General features: G+C 39.7%; 1 protein-coding gene across 2 annotated transcripts; it reads right to left on the bottom strand.

The window, feature by feature from the left end:
* Positions 1-1,331: 1,331 nt before the first annotated feature.
* LOC103708102 (ENTH/VHS family protein) lies at positions 1,332-24,254 on the bottom strand. 2 transcript variants are annotated; one of them, XM_008792882.6, is made up of 8 exons: positions 23,976-24,254; positions 22,486-22,604; positions 17,529-17,776; positions 6,183-6,302; positions 5,911-6,070; positions 5,259-5,398; positions 5,094-5,129; positions 1,332-2,456 (listed from the first exon to the last, which is right to left on the bottom strand). In XM_008792882.6, the coding sequence occupies exons 2-8, from the start codon at positions 22,559-22,561 to the stop codon at positions 1,659-1,661; spliced, it is 1,578 nt and encodes a 525-aa protein (XP_008791104.4). In that variant the 5' UTR covers positions 22,562-22,604; positions 23,976-24,254; the 3' UTR covers positions 1,332-1,658. The 2 variants fall into 2 exon arrangements, with proteins under 2 accessions (XP_008791104.4, XP_008791103.4); XM_008792881.6 differs by having other exon boundaries at positions 5,911-6,073; positions 23,976-24,249.
* Between the last annotated feature and the right edge of the window lie 603 nt (positions 24,255-24,857).

Here is a 24,857-nt window from a genome sequence, read left to right as displayed (position 1 = left end):
TAATCGCTGCCTTCTAAGATATGTCAAACAAAGCTGCGTGAAAGGGCAAACAAGTCTATCCATCTCAATGAGGAGTCAACATCCATATCCAAAATTCCTTCCCCTTTGTTTTATGTTCTGGTGACATCAAATGATGGGTTCCCCAAGTCTTACTGCCTTTCTCCTTGAGTTTAATTGTTCCTTTTCCTTTGTTCTTTGTGACAATTCCTTGCAAAAATTGATTTATTTGGTGGCTGGCTTTGTTTCTTGGACTACCATCCTTGATGGTTGTTTCATGGTACTGCCATGTTTTTTTTTTTTGGGTACAAATGGCTGCTCACACTACTCTAACATAAGTGCAGCCAATAGAATCAAGAATAAAAAAATGATAGAGCAATGGAGGAGCAACCCCCTGGTGTATCTAGAGAACCTCTTCGGAGTGCTTAGCAGCATAGGCGGCGACCCAGTCAGCGGCTCTGTTCGCCTTGTAGTACATATGTACGGCCTAGAAGGCGCTACAGGCCCCCACCATCTAACGGATATTGCAGAGCAGAGGGTTTCCAGCTCTCCTCCGCCGCTCATCCCATATCCAGTCGATTACCATTACTGAGTTCTCAAGGAGAATATGCTCAACCCTCAAGCACCCATCTCGTATAGGTGATATCCTTTAAAGGTACTATCTTAGTTTGGTGGTAGGATTTTCCTGTTGCTTGTGAACTTTTCTTTATGGTAAACAGGGACGACAAGCTTCAGCATCTAAAGAATTTACAATAAGAACTATCAGCTAATACAATTGAAAGAAACTAGAAGGCAATGGTGCCTTAGCTGCCAGCTGATCCATGGCTGATTTCCTTTACTATAAATATGGGTTGCATGCATGGAACGATTCAAGCTATGTTTCAAATATCCTTTAATAAGAGGGGATTAAGGTGGATTAGGCACAGTTGCTAGCATGTTATTTAAGATGGGTTTGGAATTAAACTCGATATATATGATCTGAGTCAATAAAAATACAATGTCACATATATATAAAAATATGTGATCTTAATTTTCATTCAATTTCCTACTCCCTCCTGCCATATGAGACATTGAAGATGCACATATATCCAATTTATAGAAATTTGGATTGCCAAGTGTTCAACCCAAAACCCAACTCAATCTACAATCTCCTCGATGTTTTCTAACTCAAGCCCAATCCATACTGCAAATTCAGTTGCGCGGGTATGAGTTAGATCTACCAGCATTGCCCCCTCAAATGCAGATGACTTGTTTCATAACATCCATCTCAAATTCCATGACCGTGATCGAAAACTACCGCCTTATGTTTTACTGAACAATAGCATCACACTCTATTGCTACAATGGTTTATTCATTAGCAGTTCCTGACAATAAAAAGATATACAACCATGGGAGAAAAAGTTTCACCCCTTCCTCTGGCCATAAGATCACATAGGCGATACACCAGGACCGGTGCATCCATCTTCATTGACCACTCTGTCAGAAGTTCTTCAAATGTTCAAATGTTTAACATAAAATATACACATATGAGTCATATAAGTTTCAAGCACAAGGTGTATAAACCAGTGAAACAAAGCTTTACAGTAGTCAGAATAAAACTCCTGATCCAATTAAGCAGCCATCGCAAGCAGGACTCTTAAGGAACTCATTCATTGTAAAAGTTATGGCCTAGATATCTGGGGTGGCGTCACAGGAACTGAGGAATGGTTGAAGAGGTTGGCACCCTCTGGTGATTGGAAACCCTGAAATGGATTTTGTAAACCTGGGAAAGGAGGCGAGTTTATCATTGCAAATCCTGGAAAAGGAGGCGGTCTTTGTGGAGGAAGGGCAGAGCCATAGCTATATGGCACGCCAGTCATTGACCCAGCAACCTGCATGAACTGTGTAGCTGGTGGTGGTATCGCCATCGGCGGCGTTGGTGGAAGCATTTGAGGCTGATGGGTGGAGCCTGGATATGCCAATGGTGATGATGATGGCTGGGGCAGTGTTGGCTGGTAAAGTGTATCAGGATGTGGGAATGGCGGAAGGGAAGGCTGAGAATGGGGTGGAATGTAAGGTGAGGTAACATTTTCCAGCCTAGGCCTTTTCCTGTCGCCAGAAGAGGAATCTTCCTTCGCAGCTGGACCAATGACGCCTTCAGATGCCAGAGAAGAAAGGACAAAGCTAAGCATCTGGGCAGAGGAGGTTGAAGCCACCAACTTTGCTGCTACAGCAGCAGCTGCTGTTTTCTGCTGCTCTTCTTCGGTGCGGGGAGCCTTATCATTGAAATGCTCCTGATGGTTGTATCTTACAGGAGCTGATTGCTCTCTATCTCCAGTGCTAGATGGAGCTTCTGCGGTGTAACTGGGAGGGGCTTCAGATGCTTCCCTCAACCTCTGCTCAGGTGGCATTTTCCCGAGGTTGCCACTTAGTGATTGCTGGCAGATGCTGCCTACTTGCTCGTATCGAGATTGAGTAATCTGATAACCAAGTGGAGAACTCATCAGTGTAAGAGCAACAACAAGATATTGGACATCGTGTTGATATTTCTTAAGCTTGTAAAGCATCAAAGCATATCTAATCTGCCCTGGAAATTCCTATTCACACAGATTCTTCATATTAGATGAGAAATATGGACAAATTTCAAATTCAAGAGCAATGCTTCATTCACACTTGAATAATTAATTATCACAACCCAGCTTGGTAATCAGAAAGTTTTTGATATATTGTGGGAACATGACTACCACCAAATATTGACAAATTCTCATTTCATACAGTCCCGGATGATTTTATGAGTCCACCAGCATTCCTAGAAGCCTATACATCAGCACACAAGTTCAAAAGAATTTTTTCAACCATTAAAGTTGATCCTGTGTTGCACAGTTCTATGGCTCTACCATCCTGATCAGTACTCCATTGTTCTGTTCTCTATTAGTACAATCCACAGAATTATCTCAGAGGGAGTTTTCTAACCATTCCTAAACTACCAATTTCTCAACATTCTGATCTCTCTCATGCATCTTTTTTTTGAGTAAACACTGTTTTCTCCTATACTAAGACCTGGACGACAACACGAAAAAATTTCTGGCCTTTTATATAATAATGTCAAGATCCAAAAAAAAAAAAAATCTCTAACTGTTACAGCTGCACTACTAATTTTGAATTCAAACATTCAACTTTTGCCCTATTTATTCACAGACTGTCATTCCAGTACCTTACTATACCTAGTTCGCTATGAATTTTATATCGTCTCATCATCATCAATGGTACATGAACAATCATTTACATCAGGCCACCTCAATATTTGATGACATGTGATCTGTTGCAAGATAGAAGCAATAAGGGCTTAAGCCTGATGTTTGCTAGACAACATGAAAAAATCATGTAATATTACTAAAGACGCCTAATATAAGTACAAATTTTCACTTTATATATTAAACCGGAAACCAATTGAGGTAGTTTCTACTTTCTACCATCTTTAGTGCAGACCTCTAATACTTTTGCAGCATATACAATATGTTTATGAAGTTTCTAAACACAATAAATTTCCAATGTGAACCAACATACTTTTAGAGGGTGCCACCTGGTTAAGTTAGTAAGGTCACTAGGTGTTAGATATCAGTGACAAAAATTAGATATCAGCCTCCCTCCAATTTTACCAGACTTCATTCCATCCTAGCTCTCTCTATCAAAACAGGGAGAAAAAAAACACGAAGAAGAAGAAGAATAAAGAAAGAAACGAGAGGTTTTCAGCATAGAGTGATGGGCAAAAAGTTCCAGCAAAAAAGGCTACTGCCATGTATATGCATTGATCCACCTTTAACCTTTTGGAACCAGAAAATCCATTCAAAATCTCATAATTTTAATACAAAAAGCAATAAAAGAAATGCAACCCCCCCCCCCCCCCCAAAAAAAAAAAAAAAAAAAAAAAAATCAACTCAACCCACTGCCTTCTCTCCTGTTCCTCTTATCCTTTTCTTCTTTTTTTTTTTTTTCTAATTTTTCTGCTTCCTTTGACCTCCTTTCTTTTCGGATGAAATTCTTCCTTATGCCCCGTTTAAGTAATTTTTACGAACTTACATCTCACTTTCCTAAAGTAAGCAAGGTGCGCATGACACCTGAAACCTCCTACCATGATCACTTTTAGGGCCAAACTGCCACAGCTTTTACTATTTTGGCGTAATTGGATGTACCAAACTGAGGTTAAACTGAAAATCAGCACCTACAGGTCTGACAACAAAAGCAAGTGAGATGTGGGAGCAAAATTTTACACCTATAGACACTTCACCGTTTTGACTTTGGCCAGAAAATATATGACGCCAAGGTTGAACAAGGAAAAAGAAGAAAAAGAAAACAAGGAAAAGAAATGAAAAAGAAGAGAAATAAAAAAGAAAGAGAGAAAAGAGTTGCCCCTCCATTAAGCCTACTAGAAGATAAAGAGAACAGCAGCATAACAAGAAAAAGAAACCCCAAAAAAAAATTGAAACTAGGTTTATAAAGTGATTAAGAGGTATCTAAATCATGCAACTTAAAAAGAATTAGATACTAAAATCCACTTATTTGGTGGTTATGCATATATAAACACACAGGTTGATTTGTTGGCCATTTGACAAAGTAATATGTTGCATAATTGACACTGCCGTCCAATGGCAATAAAATATATTTGATCAAAATGAAGACAGCGCTGGAAAGTAGGTGGGGTATAATGTCCTAGAGATGGTGCAGCATCCTGATAGCCACCAGGGCTCTACCTCCACAAGTATTTCTGAACACCTTCATCATATTAATAAGAGATCTCATTCCTGACATTCCTTCACATGAATTTAAAGTGAAGAATGCCACATTTAAACATGGTCATACTTAAGCAATGTATTTTAAAAAGCAAGATAAAGTGCACAGAGGTTCTGGTATCTGTCTAGCTATAACTGATTTTATGATTAATATATTATACAATAAATGCTTGGTAGAAGTCATATTGACACAACCAGCAGATCCATGAAAAAGAATGATAATCATTCAAAAGTATACGTATCATATAACCAAATTTTAGACATAAAATTTCCTTGAAAACCCAGCAGAAAAGATGGATATGACCAAAACAAAAAATAATACAGTACCTTAAGTTGATTACGGACTTGTTCAAGCTTGAACTCCTGTCAATCAAGCCAAATTTCTTAATTTAACCAAAAGAGGAAAACAGGAAAATAAAAATAAAAAACTAACTGCATGCAATCTTAAAATGTTCAAGTCTCTCAAGTCAATGAAACCATTAGTTGGCACACCTGCTCATGAATTGCCTCTCTTAAATGGGACACCAATGTTATTCTGGATGATTCAAGTGCTTTCAGTTGTTCTATGCATTCTCTCAGCATGCTGAGCTGCTCTTCTAACTCCTCTAAGACTCTAGATCCACTGAGACTCCCTATTGATCCATGAATAAAAGAATTTCCAAACATAAATAAATAAGAAATAAAAATAAGTATCAAATACAATGACATATAGTCAAGAGACGTCGAGGTTACTTCAACTCAGTTATACTAAGTCAGTAAACTAATAAAGATCACACTGCCAAGAAGCAGCATTAAAAGAAAAATATATTTCAAAATACAAGATTAGTGACGAACAATTCTCCTACTAATTGACATAAATGAAATGCATTTGAGGAGCATGTTTGATGAAAAATTATAAAAACGCTTGTAGTCCTTTATATGTCATTTAGGAAAAAAGGGTATGCACTTCAATGAAAGAATATGAGACAAAAAATTATAAGGAAGATAAAAAAACTTAACAATTAGTAAGATATTGGCTCAAAACTTATCATGATCATGACTCCTATGAAAAATAGCTATCAACAAGACATGCAGTTAATATGGCCATTCTTGAAACAATGATATATAAAGTGGAGAAGCAACATTACTATAAAACTTAATTTACCTAACTTAAAATCACTTCCAATTTCCTTCTCCACCTTTTCAACACAACTAATAGCAGTTTGACATTTTCCAAATAAAGCTTCCTCATCCACAGGACCATCATATAAATGTTCGTAATCTGAAATGAGCTTTTCCAGTATACCATCACCACCACGTCGTTTCTGCTATTGCCACAGAAGAAAACAAATTGAATTAGTTTAACCTAACGTTGCAGGAAGGCATGCCCATATCATTGCTCACTCATTTAACATAAAGGTTGATGGATTTTCTTACCAACTTGTAATTAGTAAAATTTTCATTTCTATTTCTACCCTCCGGGTTCCTCCCCAAAAGCTCGTCCTTGAGAATTTTTCCCCGAGAACCAAAAACTTTACGTTCTTCCCATATGTTAACCTGAACAGAGAACAGAGTATAATAAGAAGGGAAAGAAGAATTACAGTTGATCCAACAGCTTCAAAATAGATGGAAACAAGCTAAGGTTCAACTCCAGCTACAAAATATGGAAATATATTCAGATAGGAAAATTCTTAATACCTTAAGAATTTCTTTAAGTAAACATATGCAGCCATTCATATCCCCTTACAAGATTAGAATTGTTATTTTGTGAAAATGCAAATCCAAAACACTAGACTATCACTCTAGTCAATGATATATTTAGGTGTTATTTGGCATCACTTTCATTCTTCTTATTTCTAGAAATAAAAAATAAAAATTTTATTTCTATTTTATTTTAAATTTTTAAAAACATAAATAAGTTTGGTGTAGTCAATTATTTTTAAAATATAAATCTGATGGTGATGGCCCAGGTGGTGATAGTGGTGGCGGAGATAATAGAGGTCGTAGTGGTGGTGGTGATAGCAGTAGTAGCAATGGTGGAGGCAGTGACTATGTGGTGCGATAGAGATCAGTGATGATGGTGGCATGGTTTTAAGGTAATGGGGGTAGTTGCAGCAATAGTTGTCATGGTGGCAATGGCGGTGGCGGTGGCAGTGGCAGTCGTGGTAGTAGAGAGAATGAGAACATCAATGATGGTGGAAACAACAGTGTCTGTGATGACCAAAGTTTTCCATACCAGTGTATACTTATCATACCTTACTGTACCGATACACGGTATAAAGGGTGTACCGATACTCGGTACGCCAAACCGAATATCATATTGGATGTACCAATATTGTAATAAGATGGTATCGATATGGGTTCGATACCGAGATGACAAATATTGATGGTTATGGTGGAGATGATGATGCTGCTGGTGACAATGGTGGTAGTGGAGATGAAGGCAGTGGCAAGTGGGAGGGAGAGGGGAAGGAGAAGGAGAGAGGAAAAGAGAGAGAGGGAGGGGAGGGAGAGGGAGAGGAAGGAAGTGAGAGGGAAACAGGGGAGCCATTAGCAGCCTTCTTCCCTCTATCTCGACCTCTCTTCCCCTCCCTCTCCCTCTTTCTCCCTCCCTCCCCTCCCCTCTTTCTATTTTCCTCTCTCTCCTCCCTCTCCCCCTCCCTCTCCGGCACTTTCTTTGTCGGTTAGCCTGGAACAACATGGCACAGTATCATACCATACCATACCGTACCACAGAAAAACCAGTACAGGTCCCAGTATTGGTACAACCAACCTTGCTTTTATCTATATCATCTTCAGAATATGGTGAAGAGATCCTCCTTACTTTGCCAATAGGGTGAGTATGAATTCTAAACATTCACTTATTGGAGACGACAAGTCCTAAGCAAGCCCAATTATGGTGAGAAGTGGGCAAATGTTGGCTAGGGATTTTGCTCATAAGGCACCATGCCATGGATTGGTCCTAGTGAGTAATGAGTAATTGAGTATGGGTAAGATAGATTGCTGCTCATCAATGATAAAATACAATAAGCTTAAGATAACATCAAAAGCAGCCCTAAATAGGTGCTCTTGTGGATTGAGAATTCATAAAGTTGGACCCAAACAATTGGGACAAAGCTTGATCATTATGTTTTATGGTTATCTAGTTTCCAACAATCAATAAAGGCTAGGATATAAACTTGGTCTGCAATCAACACATGCTTTTTTGACTCAACTATTGGTCCACAAGTAAAGATTACTGCTAGAGCAAAAGAATATGAAAAATGACCTGTTCTTGACTGAAGTGTAGTACTACTAATGATGACTGCTATCTCAAATTTATTTAAATGGGCAGAAAATTGTAAAAGTTTATTGATATTTTAGTTTGCCATAGGCAAATGAATATCTTATTCTTTTGCTAGTTCATTGACCGTATGGTTGTTTTTACAGTTATTTTTCTGTTTTCTATCATCTATATACCTGAACACTAAACCCTAAAACTAAATAAGTTTCATTGCAATTCTATTGCAAGGCAAAGAAAAATCAGTTCAAAAAATAATAGAGAGAAACGATGGGGCGATATGATGGCAGGCATGTTTATGTTGGGGCTTATTCCCATGGCTAACCATTTCTATGTTGTGTTTCTTTTTATTAATATAAAAACTGTCACAAAGAGGTGAATATAAGCCTACAAGATTAAGGGTGTCCGCATCAAGTGTAATATGGCTAGCACATGGTTGAATACAGTCCACCATATTATGTATTAATTCAGAAGAGGTCCATGGACTTACTTGGATATAAACATAACCATGAGCTCTATTGGCTGATAAGAAAGAGATGCCAAGTGCCATAATTTACCAATCCAAACCCTAGCCACCCCTATATACTGCTACCTACACATAGTCTGAAGTTCAGAATCATATTTTAAATATGCATCTCTCTTCTCTCCTTCACTCTGTTAGGGATCAACCCTACGATTGCGGAATATAAGAAATAGTAGGAGAAAGAAGAACACGGCAAAAAACAATAGCAAAACGCACAAGACACCCAAGTTTATGTGGTTCGGAGTCCCTTGCTCCTACGTCCACAGCCGCACAGATCAATACTTCACTATATAATCAAAGAAAGTTACAGAGATTCAAGAGAAGAGAACAAACTCTCTTTCTTACAGCAAAACAATCTCTCTCAAGACGAGCAACGCGTCGTCTTCCTGATGCACACAAAGGATCTCCTTTTGGAAACTTCTCGTTGATGAGTTCTAGGGTTTCTCAAGGTTGCCACACACCTCTCGTGTCCCACAAGAAGTCTATATATACCTCCCAATCTCTTACTTTGATTAGGGCTCAAAAAACCTTGGCTTGGACCCGGTTCATAACTCAGCCTCGCGTGAATATCGTGCTCGAGTCGACTCCCGCAAGTCTGCGAGTCGACTCGAAAACAGTCCACAGAAAATGCCTCTCTGTCTGCCTGTGGGAGTCGACTCCTGGAGTTCTCGAGTCGACTCCAACACTGGAGAGTCGACTCCTATGGATCTGGAGTCGACTCCAAGACTGTGCCAAGTCTGCCTGCGTGCCATAGTCGACTCCAAGTCTGCTGGAGCCGACTCCGGACCTTGCTGAGGGTTTCTTTCTTTGCTGATTCAACTCTGAATCTTCTTGAACTCTTTCTGGCTTGTCTTCCCTTGATCCTCCACCACCATAGTGCACATAGGGGTCTTGGAAAAGAGAATGGATCAGGCTCCACAACCTAACAACTCTCCCACTTGGAGACTGATACATCCAATCGTGCATCTATCTGAAAAATAAACAAACTTCCATATCTTGATCTGTATTCTCTGTGCGGCACCTCCATTCAACTAGCTTTGGAGGCCAATTGAGGCCATGCATAGCCTCAATTTCTCTGTAGTGACTGTCTTAGTCAATATATCAGCTGAATTCTTTGCTCCTTGAATCTTCTCAAGTAACAAACTGCCATCTTCTAGCAACTTCTTGATGAAGTGATACCTCAGTTGTATGTGCTTCGTTCTCGCATGAAACATTGGGTTCTTGGCTAAGTGAATAGCACTCTGACTGTCGCAGAATAGTACACTACAGTTCTGTTCTCTGCCCAGCTCTTTCAGAAGGTTCTGCAGCCAAATCATCTCCTTGCTGGCTTCTGTAATGGCAACATATTCTGCCTCTGTTGTCGAAAGAGCAACGATCTTTTGCAGCTGTGAGAACCAGCTCACTGCTGTTCCGCCTATGGTATAAACATACCCTGTGGTGCTTCTTCTAGTGTCAGTATCACCTCCCAGGTCTGCATCCACAAAATCTTGTAGTATTTGACTGCCTTTTCTATAACACAAACCTACATTTCTGGTGCCTTTCAAATATCTTAGGATCCACATTGACAGCCTCCCAATGTTGTCTACCCGGATTAGCCATGTATCTGCTCACAGCTCCCACTGCATGTGCAATGTCGGGTCTCGTGCATATCATAGCATACATCAAGCTGCCTACAGCTGAAGCATATGGTACTCTTGACATCTTCTTCAGCTCCTCATCATCCTTGGATGATTGCTCTTTTGAAAGTTTGAAGTGGCTTGCCAAAGGTGTCTTCACAGGATCTGCATCTGTCATATTGAATCTATTCAGCACTTTATCAATGTAGTTAGCTTGAGAAAGCTTCAGTGTTCCAGCCACCTTATCCCTTTCAATCCTCAGCCCAAGCATCTGTTTTGCTGCACCCATGTCTTTCATTGCAAACTTCCTTGATAGCTCTTTCTTCCATCTTTCAATCTCTTGTAGGTTAGGTCCGGCTATCAACATGTCGTCAACATACAAAAGTAAGATGATAAAACTGCCATCAAGTACCTTAAGATAACAGCAATGATCTTCTTGACATCTTACAAAACCATTGTTGATCATGAATCCATCAAACTTTTTGTACCACAACCTCGGGGCCTGTTTCAAACCATACAAACTTCTCTTCAGTTTGCATACAAGGTTCTCCTTGCTAGGGACTGCAAAGCCGATAGGTTGCTGCATGTAGATGTCTTCATCAATCTCTCCATGGAGAAATGCAGTTGTAACATCCAACTGCTCCAAATACAGATTTTCTGCTGCCACAATACTCAGAATCACTCTGATTGTTGAATATTTGACTACCGGAGAGAAAATCTCAGTGTAGTCGATACCTTCCTTCTGTTGGAAGCCTTTCACAACCAACCTTGCTTTGTACCTCTTGCTGCCATCATGTTCCTCTTTAACTTTGTAGACCCACTTGTTCTGTAAAGCCTTCTTGCCTTCTGGTAGTGAACTGAGCTCCCAAGTTTGATTTCTATCTAAGGACTTCATCTCGTCCTTCATGGCTAACTCCCACTTCACCGAATCTTTGCTTTCCATGGCTTCTTCATAACACTCGAGTTCACCTTCATCCGTCAATAGCAGATAATGTAAAGAGGATGAATATCTATCCGGTTGTCTGGAGATTCTTGTAGATCTTCTCAGCTGCGGTATACTTGGTTGAGGTTGTGCCGCAACAGTTTCTGAATTTTCATGATTTCTCTGAACTCTTTTGACAACGTCTTCTTCTGTAATCTCTTGCAACTCAACTTGCTGTTTTTCCTTGCTTTGCTCCCCTACATTCTCAAGATCTGAAGTATTCTTGTCCTTATAGAGAACTCGCTCATTGAATATCACATCCTTGCTTCTGATGACCTTCTGGTTCTGCGCATCCCAGAACTTGTAACCAAAATCATCTGTACCGTATCCAATGAAGAAACATTTTCTGGACTTTGCATCTAGCTTGTCCCTTTTCTCTGCATTGATGTGCACAAAGGAGACACACCCAAAGACCCTCAAGTGTGACAAATTTACTATTTTTTCTGTCCACTCTTCTTCAGGCAATTTGCAATCTAGGGGAACCGACGGGCCTCTGTTTATTAGATACGCTGCGGTGTTGACTGCCTCAGCCCAAAACATCTTGGGCAAACCAGCATGGATCCTCATACTATTGGCTCTCTCGTTCAGGGTTCTGTTCATTCGCTCAGCCACCCCATTTTGCTGCGGTGTGCTCGGTATTGTCTTCTCCATTCGGATTCCATTCACTGCGCAGAATTCCTTGAACTCACTGCTGTCATACTCACCGCCATTATCAGACCTTAGTCGTTTTATCTTTGCACCAGATTCATTCTCCACCAGACTTTTCCACTTCTTAAAGGTGACAAATACCTCTGATTTGTGCTTCATGAAATAAATCCAAATCTTTCTGGTAGAGTCGTCAATGAACGTGACATAATAGTGTGAGCCTCCAAGAGATGCAACCGGTGAAGGCCCCCACACATCTGTGTGTACAAGCTCTAGCTTTTCTGTCTTCGGTGTTCTTCCACCCTTTGAGAAACTAACATTTTTCTGCTTCCCAAATATGCAGTCTTCACAGAGACCTACATCAACAGTTTTCAGATCTGCTAGCTTGTTCTTCTTCACCATCATCTTCATACCTTTCTCACTCATATGTCCGAGTCTGCGATGCCAAAGACAACTATCTGCACCTGTTTCTGTTAATGCCACCGTATCCTTGGTGTCATTGGTCATGTAGAGAGTCCCCAACTTGTTCCCACGTGCTATCACCATAGCACCTTTGGTAATTTTCCATGAACCACCTACAAAGGTAGTAACATACCCTTCGCTGTCAAGCTGCCCAACAGAAATCAAGTTTCTCTTCAAGCCTGGGACATGCCTCACATTCTTCAGTTTCCATACTGACTGATTCGGCATCCTGATATGAACTTCACCTTTCCCCACAATATCTAAAGGCTCATCATCAGCAAGATAAACCTTTCCGAAGTCTCCTGCAGTGTAATTTAGCATACACTCCTTCCGTGAGGTAGAATGAAACGAAGCTCCAGAGTCTAGTATCCACGATTCCATAGGACTGTCCACGCTAAGAATCAAAGCATCGTTGGCTTCATCTGTGGTTGCATTCACGGATACCTCGTTCTGCCCCTTGCTTGGATTCTTCTTTTTGAGCCAACAATTCTTCCTCGTGTGGCCTATCTTGCCACAATGCCAGCAGCCATCACCTTTCGATCTAGACTTGCTCCTCCTCTTAGACTTTGATCTGCCACGGTTTTCACTGCGTTGCACAGTTCTTCCTCTGCCTTCAGATGTGTTCAGAATCGAACCAGATTTCACACCAGACTCCCTCCTTCTGATATCTTCACTGAGTATCAGATTTCGGACCTCCTCAAACTTCAGTTTGTTTGAGCCGCAGGAGCTGCTTACAGCTGTCACCGTTGCACCCCAACTTTCTGGCAAGGAGGATAGAAGAATTAGGGCACGAACTTCATCCTCAAAACTGATTTCCACCGAACTCAACTGGCTCGTAATCAGATTGAACTCATTGATGTGATCAGTAACAGAGGAACCTTCACTCATCTTCAGATTGAATAAACGGCGCATCAGGTACACCTTGTTGGAGGCCGAAGGTTTTTCATACATATTCGACAGTGCTTTCAGCAAACCTGCTGTTGTCTTCTCTTCCAAAACGTTGAACGCAACGTTTCGAGCCAATGTCAAGCGAACAACTCCCAAAGCCTGACGATCCATTAAATCCCAGTCGGCCTGTGACATATCTATCGGTTTCATACCTTCAAGAGGTAGATGAAGTTTCTTCTGATATAAATAATCTTCGATCTGCATCTTCCAGAAACCAAAGTCTTTGCCGTCAAATCTGTCAATCTTGACCTTACCTTCTTCAGCCGCCATTGCTCCCACTTTTTCCTTTGAACCAGATGGCTCTGATACCAGTTGTTAGGGATCAACCCTACGATTGCGGAATATAAGAAATAGTAGGAGAAAGAAGAACACGGCAAAAAATAATAGCAAAACGCACAAGACACCCAAGTTTATGTGGTTCGGAGTCCCTTGCTCCTATGTCCACAGCCGCACAGATCAATACTTCACTATATAATCAAAGAAAGTTACAGAGATTCAAGAGAAGAGAACAAACTCTCTTTCTTACAGCAAAACAATCTCTCTCAAGACGAGCAACGCGTCGTCTTCCTGATGCACACAAAGGATCTCCTTTTGGAAACTTCTCGTTGATGAGTTCTAGGGTTTCTCAAGGTTGCCACACACCTCTCGTGTCCCACAAGAAGTCTATATATACCTCCCAATCTCTTACTTTGATTAGGGCTCAAAAAACCTTGGCTTGGACCCGGTTCATAACTCAGCCTCGCGTGAATATCGTGCTCGAGTCGACTCCCGCAAGTCTGCGAGTCGACTCGAAAACAGTCCACAGAAAATGCCTCTCTGTCTGCCTGTAGGAGTCGACTCCTGGAGTTCTCGAGTCGACTCCAACACTGGGGAGTCGACTCCTATGGATCTGGAGTCGACTCCAAGACTGTGCCAAGTCTGCCTGCGTGCCAGAGTCGACTCCAAGTCTGCTGGAGCCGACTCCGGACCTTGCTGAGGGTTTCTTTCTTTGCTGATTCAACTCTGAATCTTCTTGAACTCTTTCTGGCTTGTCTTCCCTTGATCCTCCACCACCATAGTGCACATAGGGGTCTTGGAAAAGGGAATGGATCAGGCTCCACAACCCAACACACTCCTCCAAGCTTCCCTCTTATTCCACCACTTCTGTTCTTTATATCCCTTCATTTCATTCCAGTGGCCACGGCAAGACCAAATCTCCTCTCTCCCTTTGTTTCCTTTCTTTGCCCAGCACAGACATGAGGCTTGGTAGAGGTGCACTCTCTCCTTCATGTCATGGTCAGACCTTCAACGTTCAGTTTTCTCCCCTTTAACAGAATCTTGTTCTCCCTTACTACCCATGGATCTTCTTCAGCTTACTGCCAAATGATCTTCTACTTCTCTCTCATCTTCGTCTAGGGCTTGGTGTGCTAATTATATGGAACTCTGATGAGCGCATGACTGCTGCTTATTTAGATCTTCTTTTACTAAAATCCTTGATGGTGTTTCTATTTTTTTGATCAATTACATAACTATTCTTATGCAACTGCAGCTGAAACTTGTTTAATGCTTTTATGCAGACAGTTGAAGGACCTTTTTCTCAGTTTCTACGTGTTTGAATCTACTGATTTGCTTGTGTGTGGGTAATCTTTTGCCTAATATTTGCATGTTAAGAGATGAATCTGCACAAACATAGCACTAATTTCAGCATTTATCACAAATCCTCTGTTTTCCATTGCATAGATGTATGCCACCATGAACTGCTATACTTCTTTACATGTGTACAAGAATCATAAAAGACAAGAAGCTAATAAAAGCCAAAATTATGCAGAGAAATTACAACAGCTTTATTTCTGTCCTAGTTGATCCTGATTCGACATTAGAAGTATATTGATTGTTTCCCAATAACTCAATTTTTTTTCTGTAAATACTGCATACAAGGTACGCGGTACCGATCATACTGGTGGGCACCGGTATCGGTACGGGTCCGGCCCGGTTTCGACCCTGTCGTTTTTTTAAAGTTTAAGGTTTAAACTAGATGATACACCTTATTACTTCTAAATAATTCAAATAATGAGATGAAAAACATAAAATATCTTCAAATTATAATACATCAATTACATACATTTAAAGCACTCTCGGATATCTAAAATTGGATCGAGTAGCGATGCTTCTCGTCGATATCTGGATCATCAGCATAATAAGGAAGCAGATCAACCCATCCTTCTAACCAAGCGGCATTGTAGTCTTACATGCTCCATCCCTGAGAAATGCGCATCGGGTCATAAGAACTCTCAGATCTCTTGCTAAAGCTCTGGCTCTGAGAGGTGTCTTGATAATATGGCTATAGAGGGGCCCATCCGAATATGCCGGCACCAAAATCCGACTCGTAAGACCCTCCAGGCTGCGCAAGATAGTAGCCACCGGAAGATGACTCCAATGCACCATATCCATAGGCTGGCTGAGGCGCGGATAATAGAAAGACTCGAAACTTGATACATCAATAGATTCTACTCCATATGCGAGGTCATCTGCAGCTTGGCGTTCCACCTCCGCTTTCTACTTAGCGGCCCTCTACTTGGTTGCTTTGATCTCAACGAGGTTTTTTCTCATCAGTTGATGGATCTTCGGTGGACACTCCGGGCATGCAGATATCTCACAAAAATTACCGGCTAAATGCTGCTTTAACCTGATTATCCATCCTCCCTTGAAGCACTTGTGGCAATAATTGCACTAAAACTGGTGCCGTTCATTGAGCATCTTCCCATGCTTCCAGCCAATATTACACTCTTGGGGTTGTTCTCTCCTTGATGGCTCCATTTCTATGACCACATTAATTTTTTAAAAATTTTAAATTATTTTTAATTAGAAATTAAATTTTAAAACTTTTATTAAATTATAAATTATATAAATTCTATAAAAATAAGAGTTGATGTCACCATTAACATCGTCCATATATCGACAACATATAAAAAATTCAAGACAAAATGGATATATTACGCATCATTTCCTATATTTTTGCAATTTTTGATTTATTTTTTAAAGCAATTTAAAAGAAATATTAAAAACGAATATGAAGGAAAGAAATCTTACCTTATTTAGCTTTTGCTGGATTTTTCTTGAAGAAAAACGATGCTTTTTGACCCTTCTCAATTTTTTTTACGCCTTTGTCTTTGCCTTTCTCTTCTTTTCCTCTTCCTCTTTCATCTCTGCCTTTCCTTTCACTTTGTTTCTGCCTCTGCCTGATACATCGTTCCGCTTTTATAGCCGAACGCATGCATTGTTGCAGCCATGCTAGACGCTGTGGCACCACCGTATGTGCCACAATGTCTGCCCTCTTCTTTCGGCCAGCGCTATGGCACTTTTGAAAGTGCCACAGCGTATGTTACTTTTGAAAGTGTCGCCTGCCTTCTTCGCTGTGGCACTTTGGAAGGTGCCACAGCACGTGGCACTTTTGAAAGTGCCGCCTGCCCTCTTTGCTGTGGCACTCTTTCTTCATCAAAAGTGCCACAGCGCATGGCACTCTTCTTTATCAAAAGTAACACAATGCGTGGCACTTTTGAAAGTGCCATTCTTGGCGCTGTGGCACTTTCAAAAGTGCAACAGTGCGGGCACTTAGCGCGTGGCTGTAGCCACGCGCTTGATAAATAGGGTTGTATCGGTGCAAACCGATACGACACTCGAACCGATTTCCACTTTGGTACCGGACTGGTGCCTGTCGGTACCGGTCCGGTACAGGCTGAACCGACCGGTACCGGTCGGTTCAGCAGACCTTGACTACATATTTGGTTCCATCCATAAATCCATTTTCTTTCCTATGAGTTCCAGTATCGATAAGAATTCTAGGGGGTCATGAAAGTAAGAGTGGGTCAGGTTAGCCACTCATTGACATAACTGAACCTGTTTAAGCATGTACCAGAATTGGAAACCAGGAACTGGTTTAGAATATAATGGTCGGAAATGTAAACAATGATTCCATAGTAAGAGCATGTTATTTCATTCACATAAAAGAAGACTTATGAGGGGGAGAAGGAGGCTTTTCCACTAGAGAATTTAGGCTCCTTCTCCCAGAAGTTTTGAAGATGGAGAACTCTTCCAGTTAGCTTATGAATTTGTCAGTATTGTCTTGCAATCATTGTAGGCAATTACCATGAAAGCAAGCATAAGTAGACTATGAACAAGAATACTGATTCATGTACATCTATGCTCATATTTTCAGTATGTAACAAATATTTTGATAGGAGTACAGAAGGGTCAGGTGTGAGCATGCATACCATCAGGAAATTCAAGTACTCAGGTATGAATCAAGAAAGGAGAATCAGGAACAGTTGTTCAACTTTATTGTACGTACCAGTCTTAGTACAGTGTTTCTCCCAAACTCATCTCCATTCTCAAGTACATTGTTAAGTGCATCCGGGAGAACCTTCCAAAATTCAGTAACAAATTCCAAACCCTTTCGTCTGCTATTCTGCAAGATATCATTTGCAAGATATAGGAAAGGGACCTGTTTTTCCCATCGCGTGCAATGAAATTGTTTGTTCCATATTTCTACCACTTGCCTTGCTTTATTCCTATGAAATATACACCAATGTGACAGAGCTTCATTGTGTTAAGGATGTCAGATCATGTACATTTCCAAGCACCTCCAAGAGATGAAAATTAAAGGAAGGTAACAAACATTGATTTTGAGAATACACAAGGATAAGAAAATGCAACATGCTTGGCATGCTAGGAGGTACAGTTAATTTAATGATATCTGATAGCAATTGTTGCAAAGTGATGCAAGTCTGTGATAATGATTAGTCTTACATGTGTTCCAAATAAATAGTTTTTACAAGAATTTGTTATAGGCAATACTGAAAACTTCAATAATATGATTCTGCTCGGTCAAAAAAACATCAAAAGGTTCTGCTCAAAAAAATTTAAAAAAAGTATCAAAAGGAATGGAGGGGGAAGGATACCAAATTATGATTTTTCAGCCCACCTTTGTGGCACACTGCATGATCTCCTGGGTGGGATATCCCTCCCTACCATGCTTAAAAAAGAAATGCATTATCTCAGACAGGCTGATAGAACTTGTTTTTCTTGAAACAGCTATTAATGAAAATTTAACAGGTTTCTTCTCCAACCCCTGATTCAGTGTAATACATAATATTAATTGTTCATATGTTATCTGACAACATGACCAGATAAGAATGCCTGAGAGTAGACTACCACTCGACAAAATCAGCACTTCTGTAGACCCTCATGAAAATACATTAGCTCATTTCTCTATATAGGAAGCCTTAACAATGAATATTAAAAGGTAGCAATGGTTACATATATTATATAGCATCAAGTCACCTCTATAATGCCGAGTCCTTGGTCTAATTTGGCTGCAGTCCTACGACATCCTATGTGAACTTGTATCTATGCTGGAAATTAATTACATTGACAAGGGCAACATAGGTCATCATTTCTATTAAGAAACAAATACAGCACTAAGAGATAATTCCCCCCTTTAACAGAATCCATTGAGTGGCAGGTGTGTAGTCACCTGATTTCTCTAAAAGAAAATTTAAGTACATTATGAATGACAAGCTGCAATCAACTGACAACTAGAAATCTCAATGGGAAACTCCATGTTGCCCATTAAGAAAGCACAATGAAGAGACAAACAGCTACGAGAAAGCAACCAAAAGTCTAGTAACGATGCTGAATCCTGGGGTCCTTCTCAGATACTGCAATCTAGACAGCCATCAGGCCTGATCTCTAATACCCCCACCAATAACCAAGCAAGTTTCGACAACATAGTGTCTATGATATTAAGAGTTCTAGTACTCTTTTCTTATTAAATTCCAACAATACCAAGAAGGATCATCTTCAGTCATTCCCTTACTCATAATTATGAGCACCAGTCTAAACAATCCCATGCATTGACTTGATTATGCTAGTTACCGCTTCTCACTACTTCATAACATTTAAATACTGAAATGTATTAAGTCATCAAGATATTATTTTTTATCTTTGTCACCATCGATAATAACTTCCTAGCATATAGGGCATTGGGTTTGGTACCATCATTGTTTCGTTATAATAATTTATTATATATTGGTGATAAATTTGTACTGCATACCATTTAGCATTTTCCTATAATTCAAAAACCTAAGCAACTAAACTCAGAATCTAAATCCCATAATTTTCCATGTCCATATTGGCAACTCATTCAATCCTAAGAAAACATTTTGCGCTACTTTCAAAGCTCTCTATTTCAGTGATTCAACTCAACCACTTATCCACATGTTGCCCTAGATATTATTCTTTATTTCTTTTGTATCTCTTGCTCTTATAGAGTGCTCATCAAACGAGCTGAACATGAGTGAGCTGAATCAAGCTTAGGCTCATCACAAACTAAAATGGCCCAGCTCAAGTTGGGTAATTGAGCAAGGGTCCATCGGCAATCAGAGAAAGTGAGGACTAGGAATTTTATATCAGGTCATACTCAAGGTCCTTACCAAAAATCGTAAGATCGGCAGCCAGATCTTAATCTTTATTGTCATTGGCATAGATCTTACTCCATGCCAAAGGGGAACAATTTTGACCAATCACTACGCTAAGGAGAAGAGGGAAGGCGAGGAGATGAAATTAGGAGCTCTAAACCCAAGCATTTGTGGGAATCATATCTCAATACTCTGCGTATTTGGAGTTTTGAGGTTTATTATTTGGAAGAGGAGGAAACCAAGAAAGACATGTGGAGCTGATCAGCTTGGGAGAGAAAGGTAGGTCTTAGGCTAGCCTTAAGAGAGAGGAATTGATATGAACAATCAAATTATGACTACTGGCTCATATATGTGCTTCATTATATAACTATTCTCATTTTGAATAAATGAATATAAACTAAAAGATAAGAAATAAGACAAATGCACCAGAAACTTTTAGAGTATCAAATTTTTGAAATAATATAAACTTATATCAGGGACCAAAGCTATCCTTAGTGCTCCATACTAAATTTTACACATATGTGCATGAGATTAACATTGGTATAATAAAATTTATTAATTTAACTACTTATATTTAATTACTTATATTCTGAGCTATATCAAGCCAAACTAAGGTTCGCTGTCTCGACACCATACCCCACACCAATATCATCTTCGTACAATGCCGGTACGCTGGGTACGGAGGTTGGTTCGGCATACTGGTACTCGGTGCACCTTCCGTACCACATATTGGTTCAATATTGGTAAGGTACTATATGTTCGGCCTATGTCAGTGCCAACCAGTATGTGTACCATGAGCCAAACATAGACAAGCTGTCTATAGTTCATTTTCAGCTTGTTTATTTTCGAGATCAAAACTCCTATTCAGATCATTTACCAGTCGAATGAGCCAAAATCAAGCTAAACTTTGAGCTGAACAAAGCTGCTTATGAGGAGCTCATTCATTTCACAGCCGTAGCTAAACGTGCAAAAGAGGAGCTAGGCAGCAAACATAACCTTCCTACAACCCATTCCAAGCCCCATGCTTAGTTATTTGGGCTAATAAAATTGGAAGCATGAGAGCAAATTGGGCTGATATGATTACCTAAGTGAAATAATCAACCATGCCCTTTTCCAACCTTCCCTTGTGCTTTAGCTACTATCAGCCCTCTTGCTAGTTTCCCAGTCCTTGAACCCCATACCTCCACTTCCTTTATTCTTCAACTATTTCCCTGAACCTGGGCCCCGATGCCTCCTCTTCACCTTTTCTCTTCATGTGATTCCTCAATCCTTAAACCCCATACCTTTTCCCTTTCTCGTTCCCTTCTACATTCCTAGAAAACAAAATTCTTCTTTCGCCTTGTCCTCCCACTCACTTTCAAATTCAGAAGGCCTAGTAGCTTCTTCACCTCCATATTCTGCTTCAAGACCTATGCATCTCCATCCATACAATCAACAAAAGACCTTGCTAGAAAAAAAAAAGCATAAGATGTAAGGAATTGTTTGTCAAAATAGAGGTATATATGGGTACTGACCCAAACCACTGTCATTCCAAAACCTGCAGAGTTTCATCCAATGAACATAATAGATGTTACAATTCCTGCGCATATCACTTGAAAGTTCTATCCCCCAAAAGAATCAATTTTAAACTTGCCCTCATAAATATTTATGTGATGCTTGACAAAGTAAATGAAGTCAGCAGTTTTCTCTAATAAGTAAGAACTATGCAACAATTAGTAAATTTCTAAATGAGAAGCATGGCATAGAGGGTGGTGGGTTGGGGTTGCAAGTGGGCAGAGAAACTCTGGGTGCAAAAGAAGCTCAAGGATATTTGTGGAAGTTGAAAATTGTCAAAATGGAAGTTGGATATCCCAGTTCCCTGACACATGGGAGGTCAGGTATCACAAACTTGCAAGACTGCCTAGTTTTGTTCCCCAAGACAAACTACAAAATCACGCATTTTCTTCTCAGTATTTAAATCATAATTAAACCATGATTCCAGCGATCAGTTCTGCCTTGGATATGGTCATATGATAAAAGCAATCATTTCCTAGGTTATAGTCCATTAAGCGAGTGGATTATGAAAGCATTACAAAAGTATATTCTCTGCAAATGACAGATGAAAAGTTTATATTGTAACTCGCATGAAAATTTTGACAAAAAATCAAAACATTAACACAAACCATCTTCTTATATGCTCACTAACAGCCCTAGCCATGAGGTAAAAGATAAAGGGGTCTTTTAAGTGTTCTAATTATGAAAGCATTATAAAAGTTTATCCTACAAGCTAGACATGCAAAGTTTTTATTTCAACATTCTCCTGAGTAAATTTTGACCAGAATTAACTCCAAACCATCTCCCTGAAAACCCGCCAACAGCCCTAGCCATGAGAAAAGATAAAGAGTAGTCAGTCTCAACCTATCAGCATGACAGACATTCTCTGGATGAATCTTTAACAAACAAAAACATGGAAAGAAAATCTTCTAGACCACTTTACCCAGTTGACACTAAATGCACAATGTAGAAATACTTAATGTAAACATTCTTGATGGCCATAAAAGAAGAATTTCAAGGCTATAATTTATCCACGGTGGTGACACTATATATGCTAAAGAGGTACTAAGTTTCAGATTATTAGATCAATTGCTACAGAATCAAACGTGGTTTTAGGACTCCTAGCAAACTCATTTTGCAAAATTTTCTTTTTTCTTTTTATTTTCATGTTTATGAACATGGATGCAAAGATTTTGCAAGCACAACAGCCATAAAATACACCACATTCAAGACATCAACGAAATATTTCATGTTAATCACCTAATTGAGTCTATATTGACACTACTGAAAGGATACTCTCAATACTCTGCTGTGAATTATTAAGCTTAGCAAGCTTGTCAACTAAAATGTGCCCATTAAATGTGCCACTCATTGCTTCTGTTTTAGGAATCTACGAAGTCAACAAGATAGAAAACCTGCAAAGAAAATACAATAAGTGTCAGGAATATTACTTTGGCATTTCAAGAAGCTGACAGAAAATGCTTGAATTTTTAAAAAGAAACAGCCAATATATTAGAATAACAGAAGTTTTAAATCTGGTATCTAACATCCTTAATATAACTGAGACAGTATTGGAAAAAATGATTTGCAGACATCCAAGAAAACTGAAGTTTGTGCCTGCCCTATAAAAACCACACATGAAGTAAAAGCCATAAAGTCATCCCAAAGTACAAATTTTCTAATCCTTGCAGCATAGCCTGACTAATTCCTGTCTAATCTGACTGATGGTAGATTCAAGGCAAAGCAGAACAGCATAACCATATCAAAAATTTAGTCAGCCACCAGCACAAATATATTTAGAGTTTTAGACTGATGTGTCAAAAAAGCTAGAAGTGTTACGTGTCAATTAAAATGGTAGCCAGGTCAAAGCTTGTTGGTGGGAACTACGGTTGGATACAGGACTTGAACAAAGTCAACAAACAAGTTCATGCCATTCTTCTTTAGTGGAATCATAAGGGATTGCCATTTTGTAATAATAAAAATTCTAGTTTTCACAGAAAGAAATCGAGCACTAATTAACACTCCAACAACATGCTGCATTGCAGCTTATTCTACATCTTTCCTTTTTTAACTCACACAAGATGACTTGGCAATTTGAATGGGATGTCAGGAACTGTGCTGGTTGAAAAGAGAAGCCTAAAGACATGGAGGGAGTTCAGGAAGAAAGAAAAATGGAAGCTTTTAATGATTGCCTCCTTAAACGCAACTTGGCATGCAAAAACATGATCCAATAAATACTAGCTGTATCCATTCTCAAGTTGATCATCAGAAAATCAAATGTAAATCATGAAGCATCGCTATCAAAAGTGAATTTAATCCCCCCATTTGTAAACATAATTCCATCTTTTGGTCATCAGACAAACAAAAACATCTCTCTGACATCCTTTTTCCTTTTGGTCATCCGATCACTTCTAACTAGGGCTAGACAACTACCAAAAAAAAAAAAATCCTCTCAGAAGAATTCAAAGCAAAGATATCAAACAGATGAACGCAAAAGAAAAAGAACAACGAGCCATCCATATCAAGAAATTATACTGAAAACAAAATGAAGGATAAGAAACGAAAGTCTCCACTAAAAACGAAGAGAAAAGAACAAATGCAGGCAATATGAATCCATAGAAAGGCTTAAAAACTCGAATTAAGAAGAAAACATCTAACTCCCAATACGACGAAGCTCCATGGTCCAAAAAATTGCGAAAAAATCAATTTTGTCCAGAAAAAGGGCCAATGACCGATTCCAGGAGGGCGTAAGCATAGAAATCTCAATAAAAATCTGGTCTTCTAACCAAAATGCAATGGCCGAGGGCAGCGAAAATCCGAAATCAAGGAGCACGAGCTCTCCTCCAATCGACGCATTCCCTCCCACCTCGCTTCCGTCAAACAATCACTCCAGAATCAGGTTTTGTTTCCGATCGTGCCCTTAGATTAAAAAGTTCTCCTCATGGGAGACGAAGGAGTCGGTCAGGGACAGAAGAAGGGAGGGAAATGGGGACGGAGTGGGATTTGGATTTGGGTGGAGTTCTGGAGGAGAGCGAGAGAGGTGGGGGGCGGGGGTCGTGTGGGCCAAAAAGGCACGTCGAAGAATTCTTTTCTTGTTTCCCGAAACGGGCCCCCGCGGTTCCCATAATGCCCCTCCCTTTACAAATAGGACCCCAGATGTTTCCTGTCCCGCGCTGCTCTTTTCCGTGCAGCATTCCCTTTTTCTTTTCTTTTTTTGGGAGTTTTGCCTTCGAAGGGTTGCATATGAGGACTCTAGATTCAGTCTCAAAAATCAAGCTTCAGTCTCAAAAATCAAGCTTTAGTACATATTTGTAACGCATTTTAGTACATATTTGTAACGCATTCCCAGCACCATACCAATTATCCGACAGCATGAGCTGGTATAGGCCATGCGATGCCTGTACCGAGAGAAAAGAATTACCGAAGCCGAAGAAGAGGAGGAGGAGAAAGAAAGAGCGAGTGGAGGATGAAGGGAGAAGTGGCGGCAAAGAGCCGGCAGAGGCTAAGGACACGGCTGCAGAAAAAAAATTCAAAATTTTTAAATAAAGTTGGCAAATCACTTGCCGACTTCACTTAAAAAATTTAAAATTAAAAATTTCAAAATTTTTATAAGTAGAAGTAACAGTTATTGCTTGGTTTTTTCATTGTTCATTTACATGGATATTATT

The sequence above is a fragment of the Phoenix dactylifera genome, chromosome 4, assembly GCF_051530095.1.
Source record: "Phoenix dactylifera cultivar Ajwa chromosome 4, Ajwa_hap1_PhDact_Kaust_v1.1, whole genome shotgun sequence".
NCBI classification, from domain to species: Eukaryota; Viridiplantae; Streptophyta; class Magnoliopsida; order Arecales; family Arecaceae; genus Phoenix; species Phoenix dactylifera.
This window is presented reverse-complemented; position numbering and strand designations above follow the sequence as displayed.

What these genes read in the sequence shown, in the direction of transcription:
- LOC103708102 (XM_008792881.6), bottom strand. Translation starts at nt 22,561, where the DNA reads ATGAGTGGCACATTTAATGGGCACATTTTAGTTGACAAGCTTGCTAAG. An exon ending in TTCACAGCAGAGTATTGAGA is followed by an intron (nt 17,777 to 22,485) that starts GTATCCTTTCAG and finishes AACACAATGAAG; the next exon opens with CTCTGTCACATTGGTGTATA. An exon ending in ATTTTACTAATTACAAGTTG is followed by an intron (nt 6,074 to 6,182) that starts GTAAGAAAATCC and finishes CTGTGGCAATAG; the next exon opens with CAGAAACGACGTGGTGGTGA.